This window comes from Schistocerca piceifrons, chromosome 3, assembly GCF_021461385.2.
Source record: "Schistocerca piceifrons isolate TAMUIC-IGC-003096 chromosome 3, iqSchPice1.1, whole genome shotgun sequence".
NCBI classification, from domain to species: domain Eukaryota; kingdom Metazoa; phylum Arthropoda; class Insecta; order Orthoptera; family Acrididae; genus Schistocerca; species Schistocerca piceifrons.
The window spans coordinates 484,419,309-484,439,204 of record NC_060140.1 but is presented as its reverse complement, the minus strand read 5'-3'; the positions used below and the strand labels follow the sequence as shown (position 1 = coordinate 484,439,204).

Below are 19,896 nucleotides of genomic sequence, written 5' to 3'. Positions count from 1 at the left end.
GATTGTGTTGATAGTTTTTATTGTTGTTTCGACTTGTGGGTTATTTGGCGGTCTATGCAAGAATGGTCTACTGTCTGTATTTGTGTCTTTGTATTCTATATATGTCAGCTGAAATTTTTCTTCTATATCTAACATGTGTGTCACTTTGTGTTCTATTTGTGCTTGTTCTGGTGGCTGCCTTAAGATTTCGTTTTGCTCTGATTGTTTAATTGATGCGTGTTGTTCTTTGTTTGTTTGCTCTGGGATGTTTGAGTCCATTACTGTATTTTCTTCTTCTTCTGATTGCACATTATTTTGTTCCAGTATTTGTTGTACTTCTTGTTTGATGTTTTCTAATTCGGACTGGGGTATCCTGTTATTTTTTATTATTACACGGATCTGATCAGCTAGTCGTTGTTCTGTTAAAAATTTTAATTCTGGGTATCTGATAATAAATGTTGTGTATACTTGTGATCTGTATCCAGTTCCTAGGTTTGTTGCTTGGTAATAACAGAAAAATGAGGTGTTGATTAACTTCATCTGACCATCTCATCCTCTGTCTTTGTTTTCCTTCTAGGGTGGTTGCAGGAAGCATATCCTGCAAAACACCTCTATTTGGATTTAAATCATTTTCCAGTTGGCTAGCAGTGTCGTTACCATTGTGGGCGGACATAGGGTTCAAGATTATTATTATTATTGTTATTGTTACAGCAATTTTTGTAGATAGTCATGTTTCTGTTTAATATTTTTATAACTATGATCTTGAACATTACAGAGGCAGTTCTCTGCCTCATAGAATGTGACAAGTTCATAAATTTTTATTCTTGTCCACTCCATTTTGTAAAGGAATACATGGAAAAACAACACATAACACTACAGACAGAGCAAAATCAAACACTAGTGATGTATAGTGGCATTAGTGGTAACAAGCCACAAACAATATTCCTTTGATTTATATCCACAGTCACGGAACACTGATTTTGTGTTGCCATCATTGGTAGTCTGGTACCAGTCGCAAACAATGTTGCAGAACATGTTTTGACCTCAGTGTAAACTCACCTTAAGAAACAACATTATCAAACAACTGGAAGTCCAGGACAGAGTAATAACAGTCTTATGAAAATGATAGACTACTACTCACCATATAGAGGAGACACAGAGTCACAGGCAGACACAACAAAAAGATTGCTGTATATTTAAACCTTTGCCCAAAAGGCCTTCTTCTGAAGTAGAAAACACAGACACATTCACACAAGCACAATTCACACACACGTGATCAATGTCTCTGGCCACTGTGACCAGACTGTGGACTGAAGCTGCTTCTGATGGGAGACGCAATCTGGCATGGGTGATGGGAGGAGAGGAGGAGACTTGGGGGAGGAGAGGAGGAGACTTGGGCAGAGACAGGGAGGGATAGCAGGGTAGTGTGCAGAGACATGGCAGGGTTAGGGTAGGGCTGTTAGGTACAGTTAGGATGTTAAGGGGGGGGGGGGGGCAAGAATGGAAGGAAGGGGAAGGGAAAGAAGACTAGTGATCACATTGGCAACAATGGGGCATCTTGGCTGGTTGGATTTATGGACCTCAGGAAGCAAGTAGAAGGAAGGAACCTCTCCCCTGGGTCTGTCTTTCCTCACCCTTACTACTCCCCACATTCGCACTGTCTACATGCTTCCTATGTCCATAAACCAACCACCCAGAATGTCCCATAGGGGCTAGTTACCGTGCCCCCCCCCCCCCTCCCCCCTAAGAGAATCTTAGATCTCATGGACTAACACCTTCAGCCTATTACAAGAAACCTGCCCTATTATATAAAAGACACCAACCATCTCCTCCACTGACTCTTCACAGTTCCTGTACTTTATCATACTGCACCCTACTTGTCACAATTGATGCCACTTCCCTCTACCCTAACATCAGCAAAGCCCATCGTCTTGCCACTACTGAGGACTACCTTTCCCAACATTTGACAGGATCCAAACACAGAATCTCCTTCCTGGTCATCATCTCCAATTATACCCTTACCCACACTTCCACGTCCTTTGAAGAAATCACCTACAAACAAATCTGTGTTTAGGGAATGGGTACCCGCATGCCAGCATCCTACACCAACCTATTCATGGCTCTTCTAGAAAAATCCTTCCTAATCACCCAGAATCCTAAATCCCTCACCTAGTTCTGATTCATTAATGACATCCATATTCCTACAGAACCTTAACAACTCCCCCATTCACTTCAACTGGTCCTTCTCAACCCAGCAAGCCACCTTCCTTGACGATGACCTCCACCTCAAGGATGACTACATCACTACCTCCCTCTGCATCACATCTACTAGTCACCAGTAACACCCCCGTTTCAACAGCTGCCCCAATTCCAAACCACAAAGTCCATTGCATGCAGCCATCACATCTGTAGTGACAAGCAGTTCCTTTCCAAATATACCAGGAGGCGGGAGACATTCATCTATCAAAATCACCCTCACAACCTTATATAGAAACAAATCTAACGCCTTGTCTTTCCACTCATGTACCAACTCACACATACCCACCCTCTGCCCACAAAAGGAACACTCCCCTCGTGACTGAGCACTCAGCTCTGGAGCAACTGAAGCACCTTCTCTGACGTGGTTTTGACTACCTATTGTCGTGCTCTGAAATTCAGAATATCCTACCCACTATCCTTTCCACTCTTCCAACAGTGGTATTCCTCCACTCACTGAACCTATGCAGTACTCTTTACCATCCTTACTCTATCCCTGCTCTCAATCTCTTGCCTCATGTCTCATCTCTCGGGAACAGTCCTAGATGCAAGACATGTTTCATAAATCCTTCCACTGCCATCTACTCCAGTCCAGCCCAGTCAGGGCTATCTGTGAAAGCAGTCAAGTGAGGAACAAACTAAACTGCAACCACTTTGTTGCTTCCTAAGTGGATGTAACTAGCAAGCCATCTGTCCCTATGAATCACCACCAACACACTGCAGTCAGAGGATAGCTGAACCACCCAGTTGCTGAACATGCTGCCTAACGCAACAGGATTCACAAATGACTGCTTCACAGCCTGTACCATCGAAATCCTTTCTACCAAGAGAAGCTTTTGTGAACTGTGCAGATGGGAACTCCCCCTGCAATAATATCCTTCATTCCTGTAAACCCTCCCCCCACTGGCCTCTACATTTGCTAGTCCTTGTCCTTCACCTATGTATCCCCTTACCTGCTCCCTCTCCAACACTACACAGCCTTGTATTCCAACAACTTGCCAACTAGCAGCCCTACCTTGTCCCCACCACATCTTTGATACTCCCACAATCAGAACCCCTTCTCTGCTATCCCTCACCCTCCCCACCCCAGTCTCCTCCTTACTACCATCACCAACACCAGATTGTTTCTCCCATCAAACGAAGTTATAATCTGCAGTGCAGCCTCAGTGACCAGAGACACTTGTCACGCACAACAATACACAAGATAGTCAAAGAAAGCAAGACATCTTAAGCTGTGTGATTAGTCAAAAGAAAGCTTTCTTCACGAAAGGACCCAATATCTAACACAGACGTTAAAGATGATGTTCCTGAATGTTTATGTCTGAAGCATTACAAAAAAGTTAATTATGTACCTCAAGAAATTTTAAGAAGAAATTGGAAGCATCTGAACTATGATTTTCAATAAAGATACCAAAAACATAATGCACAAAAATTACAATATGAAGAAGAAATAAACAGAATAGACAGCACAAGTAAATAATTATAGACAAACTCACAAAAATCGGAAGAAATGACAGGTTAGTGATACGTAATGTGCTAAGTAACCCACGAGTAAGTGATGCACGCAAGTGAAAAAGCTGTTCAGAAAAGATGAGGGGGGGGGAGTTATAATATGTAAAAAAGATGTGATTTTTATTTAACACTGCTTTGTCACAGTTACTGCTAATTTTTTCACATGTTACGCTATTTATTTTTCATATTCAAATTTAGAACAATGTAAGCTGGAACTGTCTGCCTCTATATAACCATTAGGATTTATCCTCAACCTGAATGGCACAATCAATCCCGAACCTGCAGTTTGAATTATAAGAGACAGTTTATCATTAAGCCCCACCTGGCATAGAAACAGTTGCAACCTGGGGAGATCTCTTCACTAAACGGCAACCATAACTGTACGCAGCATCCACGAGTGCCAGTTCATCAGGACTTTCTGCTTCAAATATAGGCTTCAGTTCACAGGGTGATGGTGTTGGAGTGGTTGCTCTACGTACAACAAGCAAAGATGGCACACCAAGAACTTTTGGCCTGCTTCCTGGCGATGAGCTAAGAGGAGAAGCAGTGGCCATGGAGCAAGGCTGAGGTGGAGGTGAAGGTGTCACGGACCTCGATTCACTCAGTAATGTGTACTGTGCAGGTGCTGTATCAACTCGTGGAAGACATCCTGTCACAGGCACAGATGTAGGAACTGAAGTAGGTACAACACGGCCAGGCAGGGAGTCTGCCGTTTGTTCTATCACACCACTTGCATTCATCTGAAAAACAGAAAATAAGAGTTTATCTGGAAGTATACAAAATTAAAAAAGGTTTCCGTTAAAGGGATATGTAGAAGTAAAATGGCATTTTTTCATTATATTTCCATACTTATATTTCTTGCAATAAAAATTATGCACATTTCTTAAACTTACATAGAGCAAAATGTCTTACACTGAATATTAATATATTGATATTTAATACTTAAGAAATAACACTGTAGCAGAACAGAATACACCATCATTTTGCAGAGTCACTTGTGTTAGTGCTGATTTCTGTTTTCAGTGTAGCAACCATTGAATGAGCTCTTAAAAGGGCTAAGTTGAACTAATGTTACTTTTCCAGTTATTTTAAGTTAAAATTGGGCACCATTTACCAGTGTTTATAGGCTTACATGGACTGGGCTAAAGGAAAATAAAATATTTGTTATCATATATTGTTCTATTATACAGGGTGTTTCAGCACTGTGTTACAAATTTTCAGAAGTGAGAGAGTACATCTACAAGACTAGAAAATCACATAGCAATGCATGGTCAGAAACACTTTTCTGGCATAGTAGTGATGACACAAAACACAACAAAGGGAGGACATGGAACAGGGTGAGAAAACATGTTTATTAACCAGGAGAAACCACAAAATAAGAACTAAAACACATGAAGATCATCATCACAGAAGGTGTTCGAAATTACTGCCCCCGACTGTGATGCAGGCCTCACATCTCCAGCGCATAGAAGATCTGGAAAATACCATATGTATCTCGGACTTCCCTAGCAGCTGCAATGATTTGTGCAGCAAGTTCCTCAGCACTGTTAATGGGGGATTCATACACCAGTGTCTTGATGTATCCCCAGAGGTAGTAGTCAAGGCAAATGAGCTCTGGCAGTCTTGCTGGCCAATCCAATGTTGACAACATGTTGCATTCAGGTGGTGATGCACATCAAGGCTGTAATGTGAGAGGGCTTCATCATGCTGAAACCTTGAGGCATGACTCACTGCATCCGGTATACACACATATACTGTCCAATAGCTGCAGCAATATTTGCTGAAGAAAGATGAGCTACATTGTGTCATGTCACCCAAAGAATGAACTGCCAATGCCAGATTAGTACCTCACAATGTCACTACAACAAAAGATTAGTCATTGCAAGCTGCATCAACAAACTAATGACACTGGCATAGCCATGCCCAGAAATGTTTCGCTAAACCGCTGCATTAGATCTTCCACTTATGGCTGAGCACAAGACCGCTCAGACCAGTCTGGATCGACAGCATCATCTTCTAGAAGGGCGGCAGTGTAATCAATGTCTTAGGCACAACAGTAAGTGAAAGTTATTGTTACATGTACTCTGAGTGAGACAGTTGTTATTTGTTTGAATCAAGTGAAAAGTTAATGTTCAGAGACAGTTGTGAATACTCATGACATTCCTGTGGAAATGGATTGTACATAGTTAAGTAATTCTTCTTATCTTTGTTGTAATAAAGTGATTCATATTTTATATTTATAGTACCCACTCAGTCTCTTCCCAGAGCAAAGAAAAAAAGCCACAGTTGGACCAATAAGTGGACTTTTGCTCGATACAACAGGTTGCAGCTTTCAAATGTTGAGAAAACAAGTATCGCCTGACAGGGTGACATCAGACAATGCTGGTCAATACATTAACTGAAAACTGTCTCTGGGCTGCTTGGGTTCTTCTTGTATGTGGGTTCTCCTCTGACCATAAATGGGTGTTATGTGGGTCGAACATTCCCTCCCGCAAGAAGGTCGCCTCATCGGTGAAGAAAATGGTGGCTGGCAAACAAGGAACTGTTGTGCGCACCTGTAAGTACCGCTGTGCACCTAATGGAGTAAAATCATCCTGTCCAGTAACTGCACAACACTGGGTGTGATATAGGTGCATAGAGTTGTGTGCCTCGTCCACTGCAATCAGTGGCTCCATATGCCAGATGCGTATCACCAAGGTCTGCATTCATGCAATGTGCCATCCCACTTCCACTACGTCAGCAGGAATGAGCACAGCCACAATGACTGTGCACATGCTGCACCCACCTGATGTTGTTGTGTACATAGAGCCATCTATCACGTACATCAGCCAAAGCTATCCCAGCATTTTAGCTGTACCAAGCACAATACACATGTTTTCTCACCCTGTTCATGTCCTTTCTCCTTTCTCTTTGTCATCACTACCGTGACCATGCACTGCTAGGTGATTTTGTATCATCTAGGCATACTTTATCTCTCCTGGAAGATTGTAGCCGCTGTGGTTAAACACTATGCATAAGAGGGCTATTTTTAGTGTAAGCAGTTTTGAGCAAGGGGATCATATTTCACTGATACTCTTAATGGTTTTCACTAATCAGCAATCAAATGAAAATCAGTATTATTTAAGAGGATATCTGCCTTTAAATTCTCTTGGCAGATGACAGATATAAATGAGATGAACTGTGCAGGTTGAAATGGACTGTGCAGGTTTGAATGTTTAAGCCTTAGATGCCCGATTACCTTCAGCAATAAAGGAGAAAATAGCTTTACAAACTGTGAAGTTAGTTCTTTAAAACTGTCAACCGCAATTATACTAAAAGTGTGTGCACCTCCACATTTTCTGAGTCTGTACTTGGCCTTATCTCTTCTGTGAAATGACAAGTTAATTTCATAGCCACACTTTTGGATCTGTGCAAAAGTACTGAGGTTGAGTGCTTTTCATTATCATGCAACAACGAACAAATAAAGACATCTGTGTTACAATGACAAAAGTCATTCTGCTACTGTGTAGGTACGAGGGAAGAATAGTACAGATTATGAAAGATGTGTCAAAATTTCCAATATAACAAATACTTCATAGTTTTCGATAATTCTAACTGGAGCACAGGGATAGAAGTTTAGCTAAAGTGTATATGCGAGTTTACACAAACAGGGAGTGATTTTAAAATCTCTTATAAAATGGTATCAAGTCTGTAACTTAAGGAGTAAACGTAACAACTCCCCAAACAGCAGGGGTGCTGATTTGCAAAAGGCACTCTGACAGCTTCCAAATGACTCTGACGTTCCAACACAGTGCACTGAGCCTGCACATTATAGCCATGCAAGTGTGCATGTGTGTGTGTGGGAAGGGGCAATGTTGGGTGGGGGGAGGGGGGAGGGGAGGGGGAGGAGGCATGTATGTGTACTCTAGCATGAAAAAATGGCATCCGAAAGCTAGCAAAGCTCTCAGTCTTGTGACAAACTCAAGGCCTCCACTATTCAATGGGTTGTTAATTTTATTCCTTAGTTAATTATTTACTATATCAGTATTAAGTTTATCTAAGAACTGCACTCAAGCAGTTTGAAAATTAGGAAGGGCAAATTTAAATACACAGGCTTATATATTTATCTACATGGATTTAGTTTCTTTCTTAAACCATGGCACAGTTCTATGGTATCTGCATTTGTTGTGAGTTGCGCACAAATGAAGGAAGGGAAAGTAAGTACACATCAACCTAGTGATGGCTAACATTTTCAAGGTGCAAACTCAAACAGTTTTAAATAAGCACAGGTGCGAGTCAATTAAAAATGATTGTATGTGTATGTAAATGGAAAAGCATGTGACAACAAAAAGCGTCTGAAGAGGATGTCAACTGCATCAGAGCATTTTACCTCTGAAGTCCTAAAAAGTTGTTTTTGGAAACCAAGTCTTAAACTTCAGTTGCAAAGATAACAGTGCGAAAGTTTTTAAGAAAATGTTCACACACCCGACCATACCAGTTACAGTTGGTGCACGCTATAAAACCAATTGACTATGGTGTCAAGTTTTGCTGCGGAAAGATGATTTCCTTGACTGTGTGGTGTTCAATGATGAGGTAACTTTTCATCTGAGTGGAAAGGTAAACACCCATAATTTTCATACCTGGTAGTCAGAACATCCTCATGAACCTGTACAATATCAAAGAGATTCACCAAAATTAAATGTTTCCTGTACTGTGTGCTGAAGTTAAGTGTATGGATAATTTTATTTTTTTTTCCCTTCTGAAACTATTGTAACACAGGTGGCTTTTCTGGATAAGATGCAAGAATGGCTCTTTACCCCATTAGAAGATGAAACTCAAAACTTTATCTGACAACAAGATGTAGTCTCTCCAGATTGTCATCTGCCAGGAAGTTTCATATCAGCGCACACTCTGCTATAGAGTGAAAATTTCATTCTACAACCAACAATACTTCTCCATTGCAAAAGACAGTTGAGTTGCAACAACAATCTTAACCTAATATACTTTGTTTTGGTTTTGTGTGATAGTCATTTAATTGTTACTACTAAACTAAAAAGGTATCAGTCTCATGTTGAAGGGGGAGGATCACCAGGGATGACAAAACCTCCGAAATTTTATGTCATAACAAATGCCAATTTTAATAACAAAGTTAATACTCATGTCATGTATATAAGGAATGGATGAATAAGAATCTTTCTTTGATACAGGTTTAAGGTGAGCATGGCTTTAGCAAGGAGTAATTAATTTTATTTTTGTTGTCAAATAAAAATAAGTTTATGTTTCACGTGCAAGTCTTTGTAATCGTTGAGTACTGAGAATTCACTCAAACCAGAGAGATAACAGTGTATCTCCATCTGATCAGTGCAACGTAATTTTTTTAAATACTACTACTGAAGTAATGTCCCCCACCCCCTCTCAAATGTGCCAAATATTGCGATATGCGAAAGATTTAGTTCTGCTATGGAGATCATCAAGTAAACATTAAGTTGTAATTGGTATTTCAATTAACAGTTTAAATCTCATCATAGATCTTCAAAAGCAGTAATTAATTAAACTAAAATTCATTGCCAATCTGCAATGTTTAGATTTCTAAGCTATGTAACATTTGAACTCTAAGTCAGACAGCAAAAACCTAATACCAAAACAACACTAGCCAATGAACAATTTTACATGAAAGCCTGTAGTTATGCTTTCAGCAGATATCCAACTGTATGTGGACCTGACAAAGGAAAACAATTTTAAGCACCATGATGTCATAAGACTATAAAACAACTGAGATTCCCACATTTGATACGGTGGTCATAAACTCACACAATTGGAAGGGCTCAAGTAACAGTGTTGTGCAGGACAAATCTAACATGAATAGTCATGGTAGTGCTTGTGATATGATTAATCCAGATACATTTTTATGCAAATGCAAAGCTCTTGTTTCTCCTTAAGATATGATTCGTAAGTACCATGTCACCTTCAGCTGCCACTAAGTGTAAGTGAAGAACAGTGTAAGTAATTTAGCAGAAAAATAAAGGGCAGAAAGAAGTGAGGAAGATTAGTGTTTAATGTCCTGCTGACAGTGAGGTTATTACATATGGAGAACAAGCTTGGATTACGGAGGAGAATCAGGGACCACCCTGGCATCTGCCTGAGCAATTTAGGAAAATCACAGAAATGATGGCCAGACAGGGATTTGAATTCTCATCTTCTCAAATGTGGATCTATTGTTCTAACCAATGCACCACTTCACTCAGTAACAGGACAATAAACATATACCTGTATCTGCAGATTCACAAGTCATAAATTTACTATAAATTCATCACTTTACTTCCCAAATAATGTATTCTTATAATGTTTTAAAAGAGCTCTTACAATGTCATGGTGAGGATGCTGGGAAACAACAACTGTGTTGCAAACAGCAAGTAGCAGAAGGAATTCTTGCAGTCTTTGGCTGTGCACTGAGGGTCGAGCACCTGCTTCGAGCTCCTCCTGGAGACGTGGGTTGACAAGCAGTGGCAAAGGAACACCAGGCCGTGTTTTTAATTTCTGTAGACCAAAATGCTCATGTAAACTAAAATGACATTTTTGTGTTGCTGAGGCAATAAAAAAGAATGTTGCTATAATTCCTTCCTGTGAGACAGTAAAACAGAGAGTAAAATATAATGGAAGATAAACTTAGTACACTTATCAAAGCATACACATACCATGTGGTGTTCCTCTAAATTTTATCACTGTAATTAAAAGAGAAAGAAAAAAAAAAAACAATGTATGCTAATACAATTTCACAAGAAAGATAGCAACATTAATGTTACATATTATATTGATAGCAGTGAAAAGAACAGTCATTAATAAAACCGGGAACTAAAATAGTAAGCTACATTATTTATTGTTTTCTGTTCACTTTCAAAATAACCTGTATTAGGCTATTAGCATTTCACGGGTAAATGAGTGCATTTTGAAGTTAAGATGGCACACATAGCTTTGGCTTCAGCATCTTCAGGTAAATATTTTTGACAAATTAATGTAAGAATATACAGCTGAAGATACAAAAATCTAGCATCAAATATCATCCACACAGACACAAAACTTACCATATCAGCATAAATAATATATACTACAAAATATATGAAATGAGTTTTTACAGCTGTTTTCCCAGAGCAACAGATGTCGTAAACTTGTCACTTTCAAAGTCACTATATATCTCTGCTCTGATAAACTAGAAAGCCCCTCACATACAACATTTCTGTAAACTAAGGTAGACCTTATTCTGTTTTCTGTCTTCCAATAAAGATAACTCTCATTTAATACCTTGGTCTTCAAGCATGGGCAAGACTCATGGTAAAGAAGTTGGGCCATAAATAATAAGCATGAGCCTGCCTTGTGGTATTTTGTGTGGATCACACTTAAACAAGATGAGACTGGTTCATGGTGCATCACTCAGAACAAATGGCAAGAGCACGAGTTGGACTCTTGGTTCAAAAGATATCGATATTCACTTCCTTCAATTACACGAATCTCTTCATTGTGCTCACAAGCAATACACCTACTGCGCCAGTAGAAAGGACATATAACAATGATGCAGCAAGTGATAAGTGTGTTGTGATTTTGTAGATCGTGCCAATAATGAGACTCATGGTATGGTTGTTGTGTTTCTTATACGAAATCATCCTAGAAGATTAACCAGTGAAGATTACACTGATGATGAAGACACTATCTGTGATCAATCATCGAAGTAACAGATTAGGAAAGAAGAAAATAACAAGCCAAAATAAGGGAATACACAAGACTCTGGGTACAAGAGCACCAGTAGTAGAGCAGTTACATGGACATACAAAAGAGTCAACACTTTTTTATAATGTTCAACACTGCACTTTGTTTTAGGATAGTACTGTCACAGCAGCAAATCGACATGCTGAACAAACAATGATCAATGAAAATACAAAAAGGAAAATTGATGAGACATGGATCCCTGTCAACTGAAATTAAATTAAAATGTACTTTTTATTAAGCCTAATAGTGGCTCAAATATTCAGATGTACTAATCTGAAATAGCCATCATAACTGGCTATCTTTCAGAGCCAGTGGCTCCTCCTTCAGGCAGAAGAGTTGAAGGAGAAGGAAGAGGGGTGAAGGAAAAAGACTGAAGAGGTCTAGGAAAAGGGTAGATTTTGGGAAAGCCTCCTCTGACCCACAGTTCTGGGCGACTTTCTCAAAATCTACCCCTTTTCTCAGCCTCTCCAGTGCTTTTCCTTCATCCCTCTTCCTTCCCCTTCAACCCTTCTGCCTGAACAAGGAGCCGCTGGCTCCGAAAGCTTGCCTAATTGTAACCTCCTTTTACATGTGTGTTCTGCTGCCACTTGGTGAGTAGATTTTTTATCTATCCAATTAAATTAGATATGATTGGAAAGATGGATAAATTATGTTAAGTCAGGCCTATGATAAACCATTTAAATAAACTGTAAGAAGTATATATAATGGAAGAGAACATGGCAACTGATGAATTGTCAATGAAATTTAAGGGATGTATGTCTTAAACACAACTTAATCCCATGAAGAGGGTAGGATTTGGGATATAACTGTAATAGCTGTGTGAATCAGCATTGGGCTATTGCTTTAATTTTAAAATATATTCAGGAAATGATAAAACAGATCTCTATTATAATTCACCTGAAATTGTTGTGATGGATTTGCCAAAGTCAATATTAAATAAAATACGCACTTTGTATACCGATAATTGTTATTATTCACAACAACTGTTAGTCTGGTTGTAACTTTACTTGCAAGTGGAACAACTGTCCTTAGGACAGTATATTTTAATTGAAAAAAAGGCAGAAGATTTCGTTAAAGAAAATATTTTTTTATACAAGTGGAATGCACAAGACAAGCTGCAATAACATATTAGCATAGAAGTGGAAGCAAACGGGACGTCTATATTATTTCTACAAAAGACAGAAGTGCAGAAATGACTGAGCAAAACAGAAGTCAATGAAACCTTACTTTCAGATTGAAATGTATTGTTGATTACTACAGGGAATGACTGGTACTGTTTGCTATGATCATACAATAGCAGGGTTCCATGTTATGATTTTAGTCCATGCAGTATTTACAACAAAAACAAATGAAAACGAACCAGAATTGCACTGATTATGAACTTTAAAGAGCAGAAGCATTATTCAAAACATACTACCTTAAGTTTAAAAAAAGGTATGGTAATGCAAAAACTGTTAAGTTGTGTAATATGCACCTCAATGTTTTGAAAACTATCATACAGTTAAAAATTACTAATTTTCTACAGGTGTTTCCAAAGCATAACTAATGTAAACTGACTATTAAATTATAAATTGTTACTCCTAAATTATCCACTTGCAAATAAATCATTTACGTTTATTGATGAATGTATCATATTTACTCCCTAGACATCTTAAAATTATTGGTTGTGCCCACACATAGTTTATTACTTTGCAGTTCCTTCCATTGCACCGAAATACACGTCATATGATGCATACATTTTGCACAGGTTCGAGTACATGGCTAAACAGTGATTCAACACGATTGACCATCTTGCTTACTATGGCCAAACTAATCAGCTGATAGGGGGTAGGGTAAGAGGTTAATCTGCGTATCTTATAATTTGTAAGTATAAGACTTACAACATCAAGATCAACAACTTGTTGATCTGTAGTTGATACTAAATAGCATTCCTGATGTACTGCATTCCAATATATTTTATTATTTGAAGGCAAAGAAAGTGCAAACACATGTGTAGCATTTCACCCTGTCAATGTGGTTGTGTCACATCTGAGTGCCAGTTCCTCTAACCACAGTATCTTAAGACATACTGCCGGACTTTTGTTTACCGAGCGAATTGTAACAGGTATCTCTCTAAGGATGCATCAGTTTACAAAGACAAAGGAATGTTCACCACATTTTGATATTTCTGTCTCATTGGTGACTCAGGCAGTTGGTTCATTTTCACACAACTTCCTCACCAATCTGTCTCTCAAAGTAGTAAAAAGGGTTCTATGAGTCTTACAGTGCAATTTGTTTAATATCCCTGCTGAAATATTTGTCAAGCAGAAAGTGAAACAGAAAATATGGATATATTACTACTAGTGTGATCTCTCATTTAGAACACTGTCTCAGAATCACGTATGTTGTTTGTACGAAAATAAATTTGGCTGGTGAACGATGAATGCTTCACGTTGTAAAACAGCATTAATCACACACTTTATATTGGCCCCTCTCTAGTGAAAATTGGCTAACTTTGTGCCACTCTGAATTATTTACACTCGTAAATATTTTTACTTCCACCTAATAACAGCTTATACTTTCCATAAGCAATGTTAAGAATCACGTCAATAAGTTATTTCACAGCAGTACAATTGCATTTTTGATTACTCAAACATTAAGGTGATGCTTGCTTTAGTGTCACTTCTACAACATTAACCCATTACACACATGCCATGAGAGAAGGAGGTGAGTCTTGTCCCAGCAGCCAATGCAATATGAATTGATCATAAGCTTTTGTTCCCAGCATCCTCCACATAAGTGCTACATTGAAGTGCACATTTAGAACTAACAACTAAATATTTGATCTATCTACAAAAAAATACCACCATCAAACAACAGTAAAATGTGAAAACAGAAGCTGTACTGCTGTCTAATTTACAATAATGATATTCTGATTTTTAGGGCAGATAAATAAATAAATCTGGAGCCATAAAGTTCAAGAAAGGGGGGTATCAAGTTCAGTAACCCAAGAAAGATAAAATATGGGCTCTCAATATAAATTACTTTGTCATTAACTCAGTGCCAGAGTTAGAGACCAATCAACACTGAAGTTTACTTCCTGTGCACACTATAATTAAATAATGTGTCTTTTTCCATTTACCATCACAATTCAGTTGTAAAATAGTTACATCATTTTCATTAATGTGAGTCCTATAGGCATCAATGAACCACAATATGTGCACGCAATAAAGACTCAGATGGACAAAGCAATCTGTGTCTGCACTGATATTTTACACACTAGTTGATGCCAATGTGGAAAGTCTCAAAGTCTCTGGGACTGCTCCAATGGACTATATGGTGTGCCTGTAGTCTCTGTTTGGCTACTCCTCTTTCTCTGTTGTCTACCCTTTCGTTTTTTGGTCCTACACATAATTGACAGGAGGTAGTGATGGCTACTTATCTTTCTGTATTACTTAACTACATACTAAGTGCTGCCACTAAATCCAAACCACGCCATACACTATCTCAGTCAAATTTGTGTTGCCTTATACCCACAGCAAATTTCAAAATAACCTATCTTAAAACAATTCCAACTAAATACTTTTTTAAAAAATTTAAAGGAAAAAAATAGAAACAGACAACTACGTCACATTGATTAACTGACTGTTCTGGATAAATGAACCTCAATAAACATTGCTGTAACTACTGTATTTTGTGATTCTTGTTGTCTATTTTAACTCAAGGCAAAATCTTTTGCATAAGAGCTGCAGGTACATCCAAACTTGCAAAGTGACACAAATAATTAGCCTAAATAATCCTATTTGTTTTTAGTTATTTCTGAATCATAACGAATGTTAACCATGCAGTATTTATAAGTCTTGAATAACCTTTCAGTGAGTTAAAAAGCATACCACTAAATAACACACAGAATCATGATCCTAGTTGTCTGCTCTAATGACCTTTGTACTGTTAAGCGTCTACCAAAATTACAATAATGAATTAGTACAGGAATGGAAGAAAACTTTGATGTTCACACCAGGCATGCATTATTTCACAATCAGTAACTAGTAAGTAACAAAAAAACCAAGCAGCTATAATAAAAGTAGACTACACATTTGAACAAATTTCTCAAGTACTACAGATTCTGGCATTTTCTGGTCAGTAACAAGCTTGTCAATACATACGAAGCAGAAGCTCAATATTATGTTATAAATAATAAGATTGATAGTGGGTGGAAAGTAGTGAAACTTCATGAAGTAGAGTATTGATAATTTTTAGAGACATATTTGGCATCTACATGAACTGTGACAGGATAAATGTTAAAACTGCACCTTTCAAAGCAGTTCTTACACTTACATGAGTGTTGAAGAGACAAGATCAAGTATGTGGCATAGGAACCCATGAATAAGTCAGGTTTTAAGAGTAAGGATATATAAACATCAGCATAAAAAAATGCTCAAATCCAAACACCAGCTTTCGAGTTATGAGTTCCAATAATAAAATTAGCAGAAGCAGTGAAGGGCACAAAGACGATTTTATAATGAGCAATGGTAGGAGCATGTGGTATAATGAAAGTAAAACTGTGGCCATCTAGAAACTAATAGACATGTGAGTGCAGTCTCTCTCTCTCTCTCTCTCTCTCTCTCTCTCTCTCTCTCAACACTCATTCATATGATATCCATTCATTACTCACAAATTGTGTTTTGTAAATACTGCCATGGAGAATCTACAGTAAGATTTCAGTTGTAGTTAAATAAGCAGAAACAGCACACACACACACACACACACACACACACACACACACACACACACACACACAGATATTCATGAATTTCTATGCCACCTTCTCTTGCCACTTTCCTTCTTTTATTTACAGCATTCATTAGTGACTATTGGATTGTGATTTGTTTTTTTAACTCTACTTCATGGCTTTTTATGTTTAATTTTTGCTAAGGTTCTTCAACAGATGCAATCTAATACACAGATTTATGATAGATTAGGTCCCTCACACACAAAACCAGGGAAGTCTACTTCTGAAGCTAGCAACTGCCATGTTCTGCCAAAATCTGACATACCATTAGTGGAATACCACAAACATGCTGTTCTTCCCCACTTAATATGTAGCCATGTGCCACTAGATTATCTCCAGTTCTGACTGAGTTTAACTTCAATTCTTCATGATGAACCTTAGGGAAAGAATTGTGCAATTAATTCAACAAATCTCTTTCTGCATATCTTAAAGGTTTAAAATCAGATGCCACTAATCAGTGGTTGTAAGTAGAAGAGAAACACACTGTGAAACGCACTAGTATTCTGGCTTCCTGCAGTCAAGATCTATAAAAAACTGTCTCAGGTAATTTATTTATAGTGTAATAACATTCCAATATAGAATAAAATGAAATTAAGCTTATCACAAACATTTCAAGATTATACAGTGGTAATAAGGAGACAAACTTGCAGCAGAATTATTAAAAGGGCAAAGCAACAGCAGTAGCACCGCAATTGCAATTGCTGCTTACTTGCAAGCTTATGCAAAGCCCAAATTATTTGCACTCACAATTTGATGAGTCTGCTAAAGCAGATAAACCCAGGATCTGGTTCTCAAGAAATAAGTAGTAGGAAACTTAAAAGAACAGTGTCAAATGTGCTAAACATCATGGCATCATCTGATCTAGTTACTGGCGTCAGGAGAGGGAGCAAGGAAGACTGGCATAGACCACATGCTCAGATTGGAGAAGGAATGGGAAGGAAACTGGCACAATCTTTCAAAGGAATTACACTGTCATCTGCATTAATGAGTTAGGGAAATCATGAAAAACCTAAATCAGGATGGACAAAAGGGGATTTAAACCACTGTGTCAGAAATATTGCTACCAACTGCATATAAAACAACCAAAAATTTAATACTTTGTTACCAGTAGATGAGATTCCTGAACATTTCTATGGATTTTGTGAAGCAGTCTGTTTGTATATAAACATGTTGAAATTTAACAGCTCTGGTTATGACAGCAATGATTTAATACGCTATTTCTATTTATGAAGCATCTATGACCAAAGGAGGGAAATGAGGCACTATCACTAAAGATAAGAGAAAGTTGCAAGATGAAGTTACTACCAACCTAAATCAGAATGAGATACATCAAAATAAACAATAAAAAACACTGCATGTGGAAGTCACAATTCAGATAAATGTATTCCAATATGAATTGTGAAATGGGTTTAACCATCTCATTACATACATTTGAAACCCATTTCATATGCATATCAGAGACAAGTCAGAAATATACAGTTGCAATAATTTTCACATTAATAAATTAATAATTAATACTACACTGACAGGATATTTCTATCAACAGCTACGTATACTTAGTGGATATGTAACAAGCTTTTTGCAGCTCATTCTACCTTCATCCCCTCCTTATGAGCCAGGACTTACAGTTTTAGGTGGTGGGTAGGAAGCATGAAGATTTGTTTCTTGTATTGTGTTTGGACAAACTGGCTTCCGTCAATTATACAAAGAGATAATGATTTCATAAATCAACAATGGAAAGTCCAGGTTCAAATATCATCAGTATTATGAAAAGGACAGACTGCTACTCAGTGTGAAGGTGACACACTGGGTTGCAGAAAGGCACAATGAAAAGACTGTTACACACCGAGCTTTCACCCAAAGTCTTTTTCAGAAAAGGAAAGAAAACACACATACATTTCCACAAGCAGGCACACCCAATCACACATAACTGCTATCTTCGAACGCAGCTGCAATCTACCCTTTTCATGATATTGTTAAATTCATAAATTTGTATGGGGAAGTTAAAATGAGTAGGTTCCTAAATAATGAGTGATACTGTTGTTTACTATGTGCAATGAAAATATTCCAAATTATTTTTCTCTCTGTCTTTAGCATCTGCACTACATTAGTGATTTCCCCCCCCCCCCCTCTCACTCCCTCAAAAAAATACCATACCCAATTAATGGAGTCAAAATAACTTGTCTGTGCTACCTTTTGCGTGTCTGTGTCATTTGCAGCTGGTAATGCTTGCACTGCAAATAAAAGTTGCTGCATATGTTAGCTAAGTAATCAATGTATGCCTGCGAGTTCAAATTTTATCCAAATTTAATCCTCAGAATTTGACTGTGTCAGTTTCTTCTTTACCCTAGTTGTTGAGGATCATTTAAATCTGTTCACATTTTGAATGTCTGGATTTTAGCTGCATCATGCGAGTCTCAGATACAATAAGATTCTACGCATTTAGCTAAAAACCCAGTTTCTAAGGTAATGAGAAAACTGATCACTGATTAAGGAGTTTTTCTGCATCCTGCTTTTCAACCAACACAAAACTATCATCCAAAATGTAAGTGACGAATAACTGATATTTAATGGTAAAACAAAAACATAGAAAACAAACAAGACTGGGCATAGTGTGAAGGCTTCAGGCACAATTTGAGATATTATCTTTCAGTCTGGGTAATATTTTGCCTCACTTAAAGTAATGCTAACACTTTGCTTTCTGTTCCATAAGTAGGATTTAAGTCACTGTAATGCACTTCTCCTAATGCTACACTTGTCAAATTTGTATACAAGCAAGGCGTGGTTTACAGAATTTAAAGTCTATGTGATGTCACAGATGATTCCTGCAACCTTATTGTTCTTGTTGAGTGCATCCACGGTATTTTTCCCCAGTTGAAAATTGAACTAACCGTTGGGGTAATGGAATATTTTCCAGTGAAGTTTTGGATTTTAGCAACTTCCTAAAATGAACTACAATTACTACTAGAACTGAGGCAGGATGATAATTTCTCATGGCTTCTCTTGATCCTTTCCTAAAAAGTGATTTAACTTCAGCACACATCAGTACTTCTGGGAAGGAGCCCTTTTCAAAACATTGATTAATTACTTGCACTAGTACGTGTGATTTTATGCTGGGCACTAATTTTATAACTTTATTGGGTATTCCATCCCAATCTGAAGAATTTTTGTTTTTTAATTCTTAGATTCCATTTTATACATCCTTCATGGAAACTTTTTAAAATTTTGTACAATGTTTGGAATTTTCACGAAGACCAAAGGGATTGATTTTGTTGTGATAATATGTTACAATGACATCAGACTTTGCTACATGTATAAGGAACTAGCCAAGTATCCGGCATTGCCCGGGTATACATTTATTACAATTCTGTTAGTGCATCTCCTCCTATCCCCTTTGTTCATGCACCTCCTCCTTGTTCATCTCGTCTTCCCCCCCCCCCGCCCCCCCCTGCCCCCCCCCCTCTGTCCCCACCTCAACCCCTCCCTGTTTTTCTCCTCTTGTCACTCTCTCTGTCCATCTGCTACTCCCCTTCTCTCTGTTTATCTCTTCCTCCCCTTTCCCTCTACACATTATCACTCCCACCCCAATAGCAGCTTGCTGGTACCAACACATTTGAAACTGATCCAGGGGTTTAGGA

At 38.1% G+C, this 19,896-nt stretch overlaps 1 protein-coding gene across 3 annotated transcripts in view; it reads right to left on the bottom strand.

The window, feature by feature from the left end:
- Positions 1–19,896, bottom strand: part of LOC124788426 (phospholipid-transporting ATPase VA) — a 344,887-nt gene that overhangs the window by 58,536 nt on the left and 266,455 nt on the right. For 2 of the 3 annotated variants that reach the window (XM_047255695.1, XM_047255693.1), the window contains exons 8-10: positions 16,524–16,634; positions 10,090–10,263; positions 4,070–4,487 (exon numbers count right to left, since the gene is read on the bottom strand). In XM_047255695.1, coding sequence (XP_047111651.1) covers positions 4,070–4,487; positions 10,090–10,263; positions 16,524–16,634 — 703 coding nt within the window. The remainder of the gene's footprint in view (positions 1–4,069; positions 4,488–10,089; positions 10,264–16,523; positions 16,635–19,896) is intronic. The other variant, XM_047255696.1, reaches the window with a different exon arrangement.